Source organism: Platichthys flesus, chromosome 15 (assembly GCF_949316205.1).
Source record: "Platichthys flesus chromosome 15, fPlaFle2.1, whole genome shotgun sequence".
Taxonomy (NCBI): Eukaryota; Metazoa; Chordata; class Actinopteri; order Pleuronectiformes; family Pleuronectidae; genus Platichthys; species Platichthys flesus.
This window is the reverse complement of record NC_084959.1, coordinates 13,137,719-13,155,932: the sequence shown is the minus strand read 5'-3', so window position 1 is coordinate 13,155,932 and position 18,214 is coordinate 13,137,719. Positions and strand designations below refer to the sequence as shown.

General features: G+C 42.7%; 2 protein-coding genes across 4 annotated transcripts in view; one reads left to right on the top strand and one right to left on the bottom strand.

Annotated features, from left to right (window-relative positions):
• Positions 1–3,109, top strand: LOC133969164 (leucine-rich repeat neuronal protein 4). The gene is made up of 2 exons (XM_062405452.1): positions 1–166; positions 957–3,109. Exon 2 carries the CDS (start codon positions 962–964, stop codon positions 1,697–1,699), a length of 738 nt encoding a protein of 245 aa, XP_062261436.1. The 5' UTR covers positions 1–166; positions 957–961; the 3' UTR covers positions 1,700–3,109.
• A 9,498-nt stretch (positions 3,110–12,607) lies between these two features.
• The window catches only part of klhl13 (kelch-like family member 13), a 32,300-nt gene continuing 26,693 nt past the window's right edge, over positions 12,608–18,214 (bottom strand). For all 3 annotated transcript variants that reach the window (XM_062406577.1, XM_062406575.1, XM_062406576.1), the window contains one exon: positions 12,608–13,705. In XM_062406577.1, coding sequence (XP_062262561.1) covers positions 13,218–13,705 — 488 coding nt within the window. In that variant the 3' untranslated portion in view covers positions 12,608–13,217. The remainder of the gene's footprint in view (positions 13,706–18,214) is intronic.

Sequence of the window (18,214 nt, the reverse complement as noted above, 5' to 3'; positions counted from 1 at the left end):
GAGAGGGGGGACTGTGGGAGGACAGAAAGAAGGAGGTGATTGTTTGGGGAAAAAAATACATAAAGGAGGAGAGAGCAAGAGTAAGGAGCAAGTGGACGGAAGACGAGGAGAAGAAGCTGCTTCAAATTTCAATTGAGATTACAAACTTTCACTTTGCAAGCAACAGGTAAGGTCATAACTTTTCATACTCGACACAGGCACTTAGAGTTTCAGCTGGCCCATACAGCTGAGTGTTCAGTGGAGCCTCCTGCTCGGTTTTTCATGCATTTAAACACCCACACATGTTTCTTCCCTTTGAATGGATTTCATTGTTATCCCTCTGCGTGTTCACCGCAGAGCACATGTCAGGTACGTTCATGTGGAATCTGCTGTGGAAATCGCACATTTCTGTAACTTGATCAAGCTGACCGGGCAGCGCTGTATCTTGGGTGTGGAGGCATTCGGACCAGTTGTGCAAGACAGAAGGGAATGTGGAATTAGCGTGAAGTACCTACGAAGCTCCACAAATGAGGATTATTCCCAGAAGCCCTGTGGGGAGGAAAGACTATGTGTCATTGACAAATTTGTTGCGGAGTAATGCATTTCTGCTAATGAGGTGTTCATATTTTTCTCATGTGCTTAGTAAGTAATCTATCTATCTATCTATCTTACTCGAGAGCCTCCCTCTAGTTTCAACAGTTTATGCTTCAAAGTGAGGGAGATTTTTTGTAATTCCTCAGCTGAAACTTGGCTCGTATTGAAGCCGGGCAAATCAGTCGACAAGTCGCTCCCTCTGCAGTCGTATAATCTCTAAAAGTCTCAACACCTGGGAATAAATGTTGTTTTATTCGAGTCAACAAGAAACTAAATCTGAATGTACACATAGCTGGAAACCCAAGAGGGTTGTCCTTTTCATTCCTATGCAAAAAAACCTGATATTCCAACACAACTGACTTTTACTTTTTTATGATCTCCAGACAGCATGTCAGCTGCCAGCAGGGTCGGTCCTTTTCCCCCGGTGATCGTCTGCCTGTTTTTCATCAGCGGTTGCTCTCCCCTGCCAACGGCATCACAAGTCGCAGGCACGAATCCCATGGGACGGCCGAGGCCACATGGGTTTTCCATCGAGGCCCTCCGACTTTCCACAGAAGATTACTACCAATTTGAGGACACGACCACCACCCTTGTACCCGGAGGAGGTCCTCCAGATGTAGTGTCTCCTCAACGATGCAAATACGACCCCTGTCTCGAGGGTCAGGTCTCCTGCTCTGTGCTGCGAGAATCCACCAAATGCTCGTGTCCGGGGCACACTTTACACAACCAGGCTCCGGAGGCTCCCAACCTCAGATCGGTGTCCTGGAACGGGTCGGACGTGGTGATTCAGTGGTGTGCACCTTATTCCTATGTCACAACTTATCTGGTGACAGTAGGGGGCAAGCAGCGGCAGATCTTTGGGAAGGAAAAAAGGAGTGGGGGGTTGGGCCTCGTAGAAACCATTGCAGAGGTCTGTGTGGTCGCCGAGAACGAGAGCGGATCCAGTCCAGGCTCATGTGTGATGTACCACCCCAGAGACAGCAGTCTGGCCCTGAAAGCAGGACTCACCGGGGGAGCGCTGGGCTTCCTGCTACTCCTCTTGTTGGCCGTCTTGCTCTGGAGGCACAAGAGGCAAAGGAAACAGGAGGCCAGCATCTCTATGCGTGACACTGCTGATACGCAGTGAACAGAAAACAGAGCCCAGCCGGGCGCTCGGCGAGATAAGACTTTTTCCCGAGAGACTTTTCGGGGATATTGCAGTTAATTAACTTTGACTCCATTGTATCGTCTGAGATTTGATGCACGGAGAGGTTTTCTGAAAGCGCAGCAGGAGGGGAGTCTCATCATGGAGCATGAATGTGTCTGTCTGCTGATGTTTTACTTCACTCTTAGTGGTGAGGGGGAAAACAATTAGCCTCCTTATCTGATCTATATTTTCCAGAAATTTAATTCCAGACAACAAACAACAAGAACGTTGGATAAGGTTTAATATATATGAGTTTTTTTTCTTTGCATTTCAAAAATACACTGTTCTAGCTCTGAAATATCAGGAACTTCTGAGCACCTCTTACTTGCTTTATTTCCAAAACATCAGCCTTTTATGAGAGTAGAAAATATTTTGTTTTCAGCTTTTCGTCTGTGCATTTGATCCAGTTTGTTTTTTAAAACATTAAGAATTAGCAAAATGTACTCACTCATAATCCATAGGAGATGTTCTGCTTCTCTTTTCACAGATGACAGAATTCAACTGATCAAAATGAGTTCTGAGCAGAAGAACAACCCGACAGAAAGACACAACCCAAAAGCTGATGGTTACCAGCCACATCATGGCATCTTAGACAGTATATTATATTGTTTTGAAGATTTCTCTGAAAGTCCCTGTTAGAGTTCCTCATTTTATGTGTTTAGGCCCAAATGTGAGCTATGAGTTGTATCATAATAAATGTGATAATATCTTTTATTTATATAGCACCAATATCATAAATAAAATATGGTAAAATTATCGAAACGTAAGTTTTGAGCTTTGATTTGAGGGAAGCTAGTGACTCAGCCTTTCTTTTAAAAGCTCTGTCGCCCTTAGTCTTCAGCAGAGACTATTTGTATCATGATCACCATTAGATTCAAAGTAAAGGTTGGAGAAACTGAGTTCAGTTTAAAGCAATGACACTTGTTTGTGGAAAGGGCTGAAATGTGACTGGGCTGAGAGTTTTTACAGCTCTGGGGACGGGTGAGTTTTTCCATCTGTCTTGTAGTCGGAAGTTGTGTCAGCGCACTGGAGGAGCACTGGTCTCCAGTGCTGTTTTCCCAGCTGTCATACAATAGCTTTCAGCGGATCTGGATTTTGTGAGCCTCCTCTCATTCCAGCTCAGATTTCCAGACTTCCAGAACTGGGTGAGAAGCTTCGGGCATTTTCTTTTTGGCCATGATGAGAAGGGGAAGAAAGTCCAATATTTAAATCCACCCTGTTTATCTCAAATTCAAGCCTGCATGTCTCAAAGCCATGTTTTAATTCCTTTTCGCTCCGCTTGCTGCCACAGAGTCGTTCCACCGCCCCTGGCTTTTTTCCTTTTCCAACTGCACGGCACAACTTACACCACTCCAAGCTGCATGGAAGTCATCTAACATGTGTAATTTGGAGATACAACAGCCTGTTTTTCTCCGCTGCTGAAATGGCCTCGAGATCTGTGACACACATGCGGTCTGAGTGCAGTCACTCTCAAAGTGGAAGGACTTCCTTAAAGATGGTTTACATGTGCGCAATATTACGACACGGCAGCAGCTTGTTCAAAACACACTGAGATGAAATGTCTGTAAAGCATAAAAGCAGAATATGTTTAACCAAAACCATAGAGTGATAGACTAGTGCTGTTCTGCTAATGAGAGCAGAGCAGAACAACATGTGCTCATTAGAAGACAAGTAGATGTTAACATGTTTTATTTCAAAATGATGTTATTTGCTTTTTCAAATAAACTATTTTTACAAACTTTGAATGTTTTTCATAATCTTAACAACTAGACAAGGTTTAAAAACCTCTCAGTGAGCCAACTGGTCATGGATCTAAAAGGAGAGCGAGGCGGCTGGGTGTGTCCGTTCTGAAGTTCTTGTTTAAATGCTTTCTGATCATAAAAAAAATACACAAACGAGAAACATATCACATCGAGATCAAATCAAAAAACTACGTGAACTTAAGGGGAACATTTTGTCGACTTTGTAAACACCAAATTTTCATAAACTTTCACCCTGGAAGTAAAACAAAAAGGAGTGCAGTGATTTGCATAATTTTCAAGGCCATTGAAAAACTTAATCTTAATGAATGAACCAGTGAAAAAACAAAAATCCACATTTTTGTTTCAAATAGGTTTATTGGGAAACCAAACACATTAAAGAGAAATTTGTAGCTGCAGCCAAATGTTGGTCAGCATCTGGGATGTGTGTTGACAGGACTCTTCTCCATCAAGGGGAGTCATGTTGAATCATATCATTAACTAAACTGGTGACTCACATTGCTTTTCTGGTAAAGAGGTCAGGGATGACGGGGAATGAGCTCAATTCATGGCTCCGGGATTTCACAATAAAATGTCCCATAAAATTCTGCCTGCATGACCAACAATGATGATAATGACTGTGAGTATTTGTGTAGTCTGTAAACTTGTGTTACAGATCCCAATAAAAATCCGGATCTAGCGAATTTAAATGTGGTTTCATAAGGGGACCATTGGGTACATGCATTCTAGTTGCATTTGTGGCTAATGATGATTAAATACACAAAATTGAGAAGTTTTTTTAAGATTTTAAGATTAAGATTAAGATATGTTTATTTATACCAAACACATGCACAGACATGCACAACACACTCATGCAATGGTAGGTAAATTTAACCTCTGCATTTAACCCATCTGTGTGCAGGACACACAGAGCAGTGAGTGACCATGTACGGCGCTCGGGGAGCAGATGTTGGGGGAGTAAGGTGCCTTGCTCAGGGGCACTAGACAGGGTAGGGAGACTCTTGGATTTTTGGACAGATCAATCCAGGTTCGTCTTTTGTTGTCTCTCCGTGGAATCGAACAAGAGACGAACCAAAGACCTTCTCTGCCCATAGTCGAAGTGTCTGCCACTAGACCACCGCCTCACTCACTAGACCACCGCCTCCCTATTTAGAGATAGTTGACCCAATCTCTAAATATGAAATGTCAAATAGTCCCGGGAGCAGATGTAACATTTAAGAGAATTCGATTTTTAGGGTAAGTGAATTGTATTTTCTTCAAGCAGATATCTGAGGAGATATCTATGGCATGTGATCACCATGATGCAGAGCAGGCCCTCTCTGCTGTTTACATCCAACACAATCAGATAATCGGATAATGATGTCCTCAAATCTGGATCATTTTCAACTCAGAGCCCATTAGAAGCACACTTTAAAGTAGCATGAGACTAAACTGCAAATCAAATATTTTACATTAACAATGAATCAAATGACTGTGTGTCGTGAAACACATTAACTGTGATGAATATTAGCACATTTCAGGTCGTTGTTTCATGCTTTCATGTCTGCAAACCTAGGTTCACTCGCATTTGTCCAGTTTCCAGACGTAGAAGTAGTTTAAGTAAAGATATACAATAAGGTCTGTAAAATATGAATCTGCAAAGATTACATCTGTAAATATAACGAATGCAAATTTTAATGTTTAAGTAAATTACATAGACCTCAAAATTCCACCTGAGCAAACATATAATATAATGTATATTATAACAATGATTTATAGGATGAAATATTTATACCACTTGGTGTTTAATACATCAAAATGAATAGATTCAAGGATAGAAAATTGAAAAAAGGGAGTGGAAATAACGAATAAACAGTATGCAGCATAACAGGATTGAAAAGATTGGAAAGCTCAATGGTATTCCTCATTTATTGCAGCATTTGTTTTAAATTGAATTATTTTTGTTGTTTACATGATGCTGTGTATCGTCTGTGTTGTATATGACATTACACCTAATAAGGAGTAATTATTTAATGTGTAGATAAAATTACTTCTTCTTAGCAAATGTTCAATGCTGTGGCTCGAGGCATTAAGAGGCTTTACTGCAATGAAAGTGATTGTAGGTTGTAATATTCCGTTCATCTCACAACACTATCCTCGAACCTACTCAGAAGCATCATTCATTCTCAGGCAATTAATTATTCATGAGAAATTAATTTGCATGTGGCTCTGGGAAAATGAATCTCAATTTGTATTATTAGTATAGTCTATCCCACCAGCAGGGGCACTAATGGCTGCTTTCTCTGCCCCCTGGGGTCAGCTTTTATAGGGCATGAAATGCTCTAAGTAGGTCAGACATCCATCAGAGCCCATTATTTGACCTGAGCCATCCTCTGCAGCCAGGCAAGAAATGTGAACACGCACTGCTTTAGTCCTCCTGTCTCCCTGAATCCTCTAAAGCAAAGAGAGGGAAATGAAAAGGTGTTGGTCACTAAATGCAGAGTGACTGAGGTGTTTTCTATAAAAAATAAAAAAAAAGCTGAGGAGATTTTTATTTTAAAAGTAGAAACTGGGCCATGCTGTGGCCTTCGTCAGAGGAAAGTGTTGGTCTAAGTGACCCCCCCCCCCCCCTTCCTCCCCTCCTGCAGGCATCGCATCCTGTTTATTCCTGTTATGTCTTTCACAGTGTCTGTCTGTCTAGGCTCAAACCACAGCTCTGTAAATACAAAGATGAATGGTCTGAGTTACAGGAAGGATGCTCAGGGTTTAGAGCTGAATCCAGCTGGGGTGTACATCAGTTCACATTTTTCTCCTCTTGGCATCATTGCAAATGCAAAGACAGGAGTGAGATCTTTCATCCAGACGTCTCTCAGAACGCTCTCAGGGTGAGTCAGCGCCACTCTCATTTGGTTTTCACAGGGACCACTAGAGGTCATGATTGCAAAGAGTGGTGAAGAAACCAAAGCCACCTTCTGGTGTGCACTCGGGGATAATGTAATGGAAATGGAAATGAGTTACTCTGGCGGGGATGCCAATGAGTTGGCTCAAGTGATCAGCACAGCAGCACTTCTACAACAAGAGTGAATGTTTGTGCTTGAAGAGGCTGCTAATGTTTGCCCCTCAGTCACTGGCTCTTGACCCCCCCCCCCCCCATGTCCATTCCCCTGCTATCCACAGGGCCGCGCTCTCCTCTCCACTCCACAGGTTGGACCAGCGAGAGCGTTTCTCGAAGGAGAGGAGGAGAATTTCCCTTGAATTTCCTCGTTCACCGTTTCCTTGTATGGAAAGCTAAGGTAACCATGGTAACCTGGCGTTATCCACGACAGAGCTGAGGAAGCTGAAATGGAGGAGAGTTATCGATCACCTCTGGCCTTGGCCTTGTCACACGTGCACATGCGAGGCACCTGCTCTTTCACCCTGCACACGAGTTCACGTGCAAGAAATCATGACAGTGTTCGACAAGGAGTCAGTGAGCCGTCCGCCATCTGCCATTACAAAGCGCCTTATCATCTCAGGGGGCAACTGCGACAGTCCAAAATTAGCTCTAAAGGTGCTTTTTTGCCAACAAACAAAAATTAAGAATAAAATTAAGATTCTTTTCTGGTCATTTGTATGTAAGTATTTAAAAAGGAAATCGCATTTCGCATGAAAAAACACATGACAAATCGAAAAATCAGGACAGTGCAATTAAAAATAATAAATAAATAAGTGAGAAAATAAAAGCTTGTTAAAATGCACTGCAGCCATATCGTTCTGTTTTGTGATCATTTCTGATGCTTCCGTGAGAGTAAACAATGTAAATAATGTTCTTTCTTTTCTTTGCTGGAATACTGAAGGAACTATGGAGTCATGACGTAGTAATAAATACTCATTCTATATAGTTTTTTATATTGTCTTTTACAATTTATTTGAATTTACAAGCGGTTAAGAATGTAATGCTGCTAAACTGAAAATCAAGAATGTATCTGATTTCATGCAAACACAGTAATAACATCTGAGAGGGACCTTTCAAAGGAGACATGTTATGCCCATTTTACCACAAGTTGATATGGTTCCTTGAGGTCTTAATGAAATGTCTGTAATATATTGGCAGGGCCGGCCCTAGCACATTTGGCGCTCTAGGCAAGCGTCACTCCTGGCGCCCCCCCCCCCACAGACACACACGAAAGCTTATTATAAAATTATTTCTTTCTTCGTCGAAGTTGCTTGGACACACACACACTAACCATAAGCCTCAATGTGCTAGCATGTTCTGACAACACCAAGGAGGTTCGTACCTCAATTTTTGCCTCATTTTACCCAATGTTAGATTAATTTTTTGAATGTCAAAGTATTGGTTGGAGATATATGTTATGGGTCCCAAAATTGATACCACAGCAACAAAGTATATCTGTAGAATACAGCATGAATGCAGCAGCAGTAATGACACAGAGCTTCAGTTCCACATCCAGACTGCATCTTATTCAAATTAAACACAATTTCAAGTACAAGCATTTCTTTGAGTGTAACTGCATTTTAAACTGCATAAAACATACATTCAATTATTATGGTGTGTCTTTCCTCCAAACATCTTAATATACAGTATCACTCATAAAGAAATATAAACATTTACAATATAGACCTATTGAACATTAGCTTATAACTGGTCTTTATAAGGCACAATAACAATGCATGACTTAATTACAGAGTCTGTGTGTGTCGGAGCTGAACAACACACTGTAAAGTAAACAATATACTATCGCGACCCGCCTGCAAGACGACGTGCAGGTAAAAGAAACACCTATACAGGCGAATGTAGCCCCGCCCACCTAGTGCGCGAGTGTCTCTCCTCACTTCCCTGCGGAGTTTCTAAGTTTTACCAGTCTAAGTAGAAAATCAAAACAACATCAACACGTCTCAATGACACTCGTGTTGATCAAGCGAAGCTTCAGGAGCTAACGTAGGTGACTCTCACCCACTACTAACCAGTAGAATACAGGATGGATGCAGCAGCAGTAAAGACACGGAGCATTCAGTTCCTCATCCAGACTGTCACTCAAGCATGACGTTTCTTACTTAGAGGAAATATAACAAATCGTGGGAGTTGTTTTTTTCCAAAGTTTTGGGGTCGGTAGACATGCCAGATACCCAAATTAACGTGCAGAAGCACTACAAAAGTGGACTTTTCATAATATGTCCCATTTATATCCGATTTGTGTTGTATGCTGGGGCTATGCGTTCAAATGTTTGACCACAGATATGTTTTGACCTGGTTTGTAAAGGACGTTGTAAAGCAGCTTTCCCACAGTGTTTTCACTGTTCCAGCCTCTCTGTTCTTCTCATCTGATCTTTAGGAAGCGACTCTTCAATTGCAACATTATAAAACAATATAGTGTTTGTTTCCTCAAAGGAGAATCAGACAGTTTTAGTGCAAACGACATAGCCCTACCTGTGAACACCAAAGCTACAACCCAATCCCCATCCCAATTTATATTCTCTGCCCACTATACTGTTTCCTTCTCATTGTCAAGAGGGTACTGGAGCATATCCCAGCATGCATTGGGTTGAAGGAGGGCAGACACTTTGGACAGGCTGCCAGTCATTCATCAATCAACCAAATTGTATTTGTATAGCCCGTATTCACAAATCACAACTTGTCTCATAGGGCTTTAACATGGTGAGACATCCTCTGTCCTTAACCCTCAACAAGACTAAGGAAAAACTACTAAAAACCATTTTAACAGGGTAAAAATACGTAGAAACCTCAGAGAGAGCCACATGTGAGGGATCCCTCCCCCAGGACGGACAGAAGTGCAATAGATGTCAAGTGTAGAGGAAAACATCATCAGGATAAAGGTTCTAGCAGCATTGATGAGGGTAAACATTTTGAAGGATAACTGAAGGTCAGTCAAGTATCTGAGGAGAAATACTATATATCAAGCAGTCCTACTGAAATCATAGTCTATGGTCAGCAGCCAGCAAGATCATGATCCACCATCGAGATCGGATGCCACTATAGTCCACAGTCATTGTCCACTGCCGCCAATAAGGGTCCATCATCAGCTGCCACCTTGCTCGTGATCCACCACCAATATCTGATGCCATTATGAAGTCTCCACTCCAGGAAAAACTGGAAGTGAACACAAGCCTAAAACCTAAACACCAGTCCCTCTCCATCAGCATCACTACAAAACGGAGCTTTGCGCACATAAATAACAAATCTTTGAGCTTTACATCCAATAAAGTGTTAACAGTGGTGATCAGGTACATTGTGATGGTACTATTACGCAGTTTGCACATTTAGATGAAATACTAGGGCATGAACTCAAATCTAGGACTGATGGCCAGATGCTGAACAAAACAAATCCCAATTACCCCTCCCACTCCAGCTGAACACACACACACACACACACACACACACACACACACACACACACACACACACACACACACACACACACACACACACACACACACACACACACACACACACACACACACACACACACACACACACACACACACACACACACACACACACACACACACACACACACACACACAAGAACGATCGGGGACAGATTATTCTGGATACAGACATAACGGATGACAGAGCAGGAGAGGGGAGTAAGAACTTGACCTTTTCTGAATATTCATGATGAGCAAGAGAAAAGAGATTAAAACTTCATCTGAGACCTAAACCCTTTGTGGAGTCTGATAGCGGAAGGCAGCTTGTGAGTTCAAAAGATGAACATGTTTAGCAGGTGTAACATCAGGATATGTTGGCTGCCTTCCAGAGGGATCAATAGCCATTAACTCCATCATCCAGGCAGTCAGAGCACAGCAGGGATCTGTGGCTCTGTATTTCATCATGGTGAGAGGCGCATTGGAGACCATCCCTCTCCTCGCCGCTCGGAGTGATGCTTTCTGACTGACAATGTCAACAGAGTGATGTGTATGCAAACACACCCAGCAGCCCGGAGAATCTGGGTCATTTTCCGCCTGGGATGAGAGGAGGAGAGGATGAGAGGAGGAGAGGAGGAGAGGAGGAGAGGAGGAGAGGAGGAGCCATGTGGAGGAACACACAGCCACAAATGTGTGTTGTGCTAATGTGTAAAGAGTTACGTCGCTAATCCACACGCTTCACCAATCATGTGAACAAGCCTCCAGTGGTGATGAAGAAAGGTGGTGAATAAAAAACGGTCTGGCAGGAATAGGACAGTGGATGTGGAACATCATGTGCTGCCTCTGCTGTCCTTTCTCCTATAGGTCACTTCCTCTTCTCTTTCAACTCTTCTGCCGTGCACTGGATCTTTTATGCTTTTTCTTATTTTCAGAGGAAAATGTAATATCACATTATTGGATTGTCATTTTAGTCACGGTCAGTTTCCAAACATTGGCTAAATGCATGTTAGAGTAACAGGGAGCGGGGCTGTTCTTTTTCTCAACGCCTGGTTTCCAACAGGTTTTTTTCACGCTCCGGGCATTCAGAGGTCAGAGTGCCTTGAACTTCCATATTTAGACATAACCACCCCCACCTCTCAGCGGGATACAGCTACCTGCTCGGTTTGCTACTGCTGTGTTCAGGGGTCCACAGAGTGGCCTAAAGGGTAGGGGGCGGCCTTGAAGCCAAATCCAGCTGTTTCAGAAAAGTCAGTGAACTGCAGGATCCCTAAAGGGCCAGTACAACATTTTTGAACTGTAAATAGATACCGTAGTGGAGTTCAAGAATAAATTAAAAGAGCTGGAAATGAGCATTATTGGTCAGGTGATACAGAGGGTAGATGGTAAGAAGTGAGTTATTTATTTTCAAAGTTATGTCTATGGAAAGACACTAAATTCTCCCCCCTTTCACCCGTCTTCTGGTTTGTACGCCTTTGCCTGCAGCTGAGCCTGTTATATTATTTCTCTTCTGTTCAGCCAGCAACTTTCTATCACAGGATTACAAACTGCTTATTTTTAAATGTTGGAGAATGATACAAGCTGCTCCATCAAAAGGGCCCAACAATAAGATGCAGCCTAAAAAACGGAACTTTTGAACTGCCACAAAACAAAAGGTTTTAACCGAGCTGCTAAAAGCAAAGTGACAAAGCTCAAGTGTAAAACCAAGCACAAGCCATGCTATAGTTAAAAAAACTTTTGGTCAGTCAAAAAGGAAATGTAGCACAGAAGGGGTTCAAAAACTAAAAGTGAAACATTAAAAAGGCTAAAAAACATCATGAATTTACGTGTAAAATAACCCGACATCATGGTGGCTGCACAGCAGAAAGTTTGTTGCCGCGGGACCAGCCATTAAAACCTGAGATGAGGGACACCACTGCAGCGTCTCACTAATTGAATACGATGAGAATATAATGAGGATTTAAATCACCAGACCAAACTCACCTGATGATTACACAAACCTTTTGTTCCTGGGAGCAGCGTGAGGCGGACGTCTCGGACACCATATGCTGCTCTATTAAGGCTTTAATCGTCCCGGAGCAGGTGGGCAGCCTGTTGGCGCCACGGCCGTCTGTCTCGATTCCAGGTGGAGCGGCGACAGCGGCTGAAGTGCCAGTTTTTTCGTTCGCGCTGGTCAGCAGCATTAGGTTTACATTACTGGCAATCAGTTGGGAGAGGTCGAGCGACATTAGCAAATGAAACAAACCTCTAACCACGGTTATTAACTGAATGTATTGATTGAAAAGCACTGAACATTCCTGGTAATCTTGACTGTAGCGCAATAAATTGGATTAGGAATTTGTCTATGGTATAATCTGCTAATAACAGGCAAGTCAAGCTGGCTGGCACACAGCTGGACTGATCGGCTTCGCCCCTGCAGCTCATTCAGTACACTGAAGTTTACAAAACCAAGATAAAGGGAGCCTGCTTCTCTCCCACAGCTGATTAATGACCACGCACCTTTTACCAGAGTCAGGCGGCTTTACTGAAACCATCAACAATGAGGGGTTTCCAATGACCTCCACTTAATACAGATCAAATCCATACCAGCCAGTTTGATCATTATCGTACAAAAAACTAATTTATATATAAGACACTGAAATGTCCAGGTTTGTGCATCAACATCCACTGTTTGGGGGGTTTGAGGTTTGCGTTTGCTGCAGTCAATGATGACGACATCATTTTCTTACTTTCAAAACCATGTTTATTAAATTTAGAAAACACCATTTTGTTAACAGCTTCATAGCGACCGCAGGAAAGAACTGAAACTGTAAGAGAGACAGAGAGAGCGAGAGTCAGAGACGTCGATGGGGCCTGGGCCAACCCCTGAGTTAAAAACCAGCTTGTGTTGTGGAGCTCATCGGCCCCTAAGCTTCTGCTCCCTGGGGTCACCTGCAGCTAACCTGGCATAGACTAGAAGAGACAGTCAGTGTGGTAAGTCAGCATCTCAGGGTAGAACGCCTACAGAAACGAGACCTAAGAAAACGTTGTAGACATCAGGTAGAAAAGTTGATTTGCAAAGTCACTTTTCAAGTCAAGGTATTTCCTGCCAAAACATACCGGGTATGCACCATTAACATGTAATTAGGTTGCCAAATCGCGTCGGTATGTAGGTTTTAACCACTTCGGGAGGGGTTTCTGCACAGCTGGAGGGGAGTGGGAGGTACTTGGGGATGCAGTACAGATGTAGTCCAAAGAGGAAGTGCAAACAATGTCTATAAGGTGTGTTTGTTGAGGGGGTTGGGTGGGCGAGGGGTTAGGGGTGCGTGAGCAAAGTGGGTCCCCCCTCCCTTTACTCATCAAGGAGCCGAGAGGGGCGACTCTCTGGAGGGCGAGCCCGAATGATCCTCAGGGGGAAAAACTGTGAGTGTGCAGGCTCGGATCCCGCCCAGCGACTCTGGTAAGTCAAACACTTTGTGCCATTCATCTTTCTCGGGGTCATACTTCTGTACTATTTCCACCATGCAGCGATTGTTCCACGAGTAGCCCCCAACCACATAGATCTTGTTCTCAAATACGGCAACGCCAACGTCGCTCTGCCCTCGCAACATGGCAGCGATAGGTGTCCACAAGTCGAGGGCGGGGGAGTAGTATTCACAGCTGAGCACGTCGTCGTAGTCACTGGTGCCCCGGAAGTGATTGCCCCCGATCACGTAGAGACGGTCCCCGACTGTGCACATGCAGTGCAGGCCACGCACCGTCGTCATGGGGGCTTTCTGAGTCCATTTATCTGCATCTGGGTCGAAACACATTAGCTCCTTCTGAAAAGTGTCATGAGTGATTCCGCCTGCAGAGAAAAAAAGAAGAAAGAAAGAGTGCAAATTAGCTTCCGCTGATCTTTTGGGAGGGAAACAGCTTTCTAGACTTGTCAAGCAGGCCTATTGTTGAAAAACTCGCCAATGAAATAATATATTTGTATATATTTGGGCAATGAAGAGGATCAGCCTTATTACTAAGAATGTTCACAGTGGCCTCAAAAGAATCAGAATTAAGGCTGTAAATTGTTTTATTTCACCTTTACGTAATCTTCATTCATTTAACCTAAACTCAAACTCAACCAGGACTTAACAGGGTTGAGTGTAATCTTCCGAGCCAGAGTATCGCCGATGTTCGTTCAGCCTCTTTTCTGTACCGCGAACAAACGCTGATGATGAGCGCTCATTACAAAGCTTTGATTCAAATACGCACAACAACAGTCTGTGGATGCCGCGACATGAAAAACTGAGGGAAAGTGGGGGAAAGATAAAAACAGGACATGTCTACAGGGAAGGCTTAAAATAAAGAGGAACACAATCCCAGCATGCATTTGGGTAGCAGCCAAGGCGCCAAGCCGCCAAGCATCCCCCCGCCCCCCCTCCCCCTGCCAGAGTGACTAGGACCAAATGAGGTGAGGATTTGCAGAGCATGCCGAATAGAGGCAGAATCTCTCCTTTGCCGCTGCCCAGTGATCGTGTGCTTGGTTTATTGTTGCGGCCTCAGCGGTCTATACAGCAGCCATGACTCAGATCTGTGATGCTGCGCTTCGTTAACTGATCAAATCCAAAGATAGCCTAACTATCCATTCTCTTCATCCAAGTAGCCCGCTATTGAAATCCTGACAAGAGAACAGCGCTGGAGCTGACATAGAGGGGGACCTTCTAATTCCTCTCAAGAGACTGTGCAGTTATTATGATGCAGTTCAGGGGCTTTGTCCATTCCCTGATATGATGATGTCTGATCAGCATCCTGGTGTCCCATTGTCTACTCAGGTACCATAAGTGAGGCTTTAAGAGTAGAAAAGGTTTAGCCAAATTGAGCCTAAAAGCTTTTTCCCTTCCATAGACGGCACAAAGTATTAGTGTTTTCTCATAATTGAGATCTTAGGATAACTGTAATTGGTATTGGCCCCCAAAAGCCCACATCAGGCAGGCTCTAGTTTTTATTATATTGTATATGCTAATAGTTTATCATTGAGTCCACCCCATACAGCTCATTATGATTAAAGGCATCCAGAACTTAAATCCTAGTATAAACTTCTAGTGAACCGTACTCATCTCTGAACAAACGCTTGTACGATCAGACCGCTTAAGGATTAACTCGGCACAAAACATGTTATGGATCGAATCAGGATGTCACGGAAAACATATGAACCAACATTAGCATGCAGTGAGCAGACGATAAAACCTATTTTATTGGATTCTCTTTTCCCTTCACATTAAAACCCAGTGCTTTTCATTATTGTCCCCATTCAGTTAACTTATATTAAGTGACCAGTGTTTCTCCACTCCTGAACTCATGCTGGCAAATTTATTCTGCAGCTTTTTGACATTTATGTGTGGTTATCAGTCACTGCGGTAACATTACAGTTACATTTCATCTGTATTTTAAGTCACTTCCTTAATCGCTGATTCACTGCTCAATATATAATAGACATTCATTAACTCTACAGTGACAATGACGCATGAGTCATTGTGATATCGGGCCATTGCTGACGGGACATTGAGTTCCACAACAGTAATTTACACATCTATAAAACTAAACAACTTGAATTGTGGGAAATGCTGGCAGAAGGTAGTGTACATGCGATGCACGCTAATTTATTCATTTCCTTGAGTATATTTTTTACTTTGTAGAATAAATTTCACACTGAGAATTGAGCCAGGAATAAAACTGCAGAAGAGGAACATACTGCATTGCTCTACAGAACAACCAGGGTGTGATTTCAGACACAGTCCCCACATTATTTGCAAGAGCTGCAATTACAGTGTGTCAATACGTGCAACATTTCAATAATGATCCAGAGGGGATAATGCACCCATACATTACACATCACCATCCTTGTCTGCTCTGATTTAAACCCACAGTAATGAAGCCGTCATGAACAGCTTTCTTGCAAATACATCAAAACGTCACAACAAATTACTGAAGAACTAAAAGATTTAGATTATTCAATGCATATAGTGTCCTCGCTGAAGATGACTCAGTAAATAACGTAGACCTCAAGCTCTTCTTCATAACGATCTTAATCTGTGAGATCAGGCCCCGGACCAGAGGCGGTGTGGCTCTGCAAAGGCTCGCCACTCATGTCTGAACTCTGCCATGCCACTTGAGCTGTGATGGTCCATGGGCATAGTGCATTTGTCAGGTTCATCCGGCTGACGGGATACCTTCAGACAGTGTAGCACAGCTAAACTGTGAGACTGTGGCGACACTGTAGGTGCTGGTCCAACAACATTTCTCTAATGGCTAAAGCTCTTTTACATGTACCGTCTGCACTGAAAGCACTTATACTATTCAGAACAGTTAATACTATATACACTAAATTCATATAGATCTTTTTTGGACCTTAACAAGTCAGAGCACTTTACAATTTCCATATGAGCCGTGCACGTTCCTTTTCTTGGGTTATAACCTTCACAAAGTTGTAGCCGATGCGGGTGCAGAGCATGACACCTATTTTGCCCTTGTGACAGCTGGCTGGCTAATACCTGCCTCATTGAAACATGAAACCAACAAAAGAAGACCCATTACAATATCAAAAGGGTGAGCCATAAATCCCAATGGTCTGCAGAGTACAGGCTGAGGCTGAAAGATTGGAAAAAACAGCTGGCTACCATCGGATTAGCTACGTTATTCATCACTTCAGTTTATTTATTTTCAATAAGTGAAAATGTGGCTTTCATCTTCACTCCATGGTAATGTTACACTTGCCAAATCATGAGCATTGTGTGTTCCCAATTATGCCCCAGTTCTTGGGGTTGACAAATGAAATACCAACTAATTAAATTTTGTTAAAGTTTTGTTTATATAAACAATTATCTAATTATATAAGAAGGTAGGTAGGAGTTTCTGGCGTTTCCATCAAGCCAGCAATAGATGACATCAAATCAAATTAAAGAGAATACACTCACTATTGGCTTTTTACGTACAGACACAATGCATCCTCCAACACTATGGTCTGCAGCCTGTATTTACATTTCTAGTCTTGACACACACACACAAACACGTTGATAGACACATTTTATGGGAAGCATTTTTTTTCCTATGAGATAGACACTGCCGTCAGGGGCAATTTGGGGTTGGGTGCGGAGCGGGGACAGACAGGAACGGGGGTCGAAGTGCCGACCTTGTGATTTAATACAGTTTTTTTTTTTAAATAGAATTACTAATCTTTGATAGCAGAGACCAATAAAGGAAAAATAATTATTAAGGACCACTAGCAGAATCATTTACATGACATAACTGGAGCTAATAGGGGATGCTACTTGCCGTGTATAGAGCCACATAATACTGATAGAGGTTTGCATGAGTAATGGAATCTGTGGATTAAGTAATTAAATTGACTGGTGCTGTGCACAGCAATCACAAAGCAGGGAGTGTATCTAATAACAGTGTGTATGCTGGTCAGCACCTTTCAATGTAAACAAGCTTAATACTACTGCTAAAGAGCTTTTCAGTGTTATATTATATATGTTTTTTTTTGCCAAAGCCTCCCAGGCGTAAATGTAAGTACAGTTTCTGGCTCGTGCAGAGATATTAATGTGTATTAATTTGCTGAGGCTAAAGAAACCAGTCTATTCTCACTGCCAATATTACACTTATTTAAATATTCATTCCATGGATGCTCATGTGTATCGGTTGAAATTCGGACATGGCAGTTTTTACTGGTCTCACTATTCATAGATTTTCACAAGATCTTATGTTGAACCGGTGCTTTTCACTGGTGATACTCCAGAATCTGTGCATTGTACATTGAGAGATTACTAACCTCTTATTTTCAGATTGTTTTCCAGCCAATCTCCTTCATACTAGAACATATATATGATAAAAAAATCCTGTGATCCCCTTTTACATGTTTATGTGTTGCAGAATGAAGGCAGTACACACGGCCAGTAGGGATTAACACAGGCTCTTCTGTGTTACACCTCCTACACAGGTTTCAGTCCTCTACTTTGCTCCATCCCTCCCCAATTTCTCCTCCACCACCACCTCACCTCCTCCCCTTCCTTTGTAGCATCACTCTGGATTAGTCACAGCGAGAAACTAGGGCTCATCTCCATAATGCTGGATTTGTTTTCAATCCTATGACACCTAAAAGAGTAAGTATTGGCTGCTGAAAATCTCAGTCTCCACGCTCTTCCCCGAGCACTGACACAAACACACATTTATCTTCACCTGAGCACTCATCATGGATGAATCAAGTGAGTGAAGAATTGTTTGATCAATACTCTGTAAGTGTGAAAGACAAATACCTATCATCATCAAAATGTGGGTTTCTCACCATGACATCTCCCAAACTACAGGCAGAGACCTGGTA

Coding starts and splice junctions, on each gene's coding strand:
- LOC133969164 (XM_062405452.1), top strand. CDS start 962: ATGTCAGCTGCCAGCAGGGTCGGTCCTTTTCCCCCGGTGATCGTCTGC.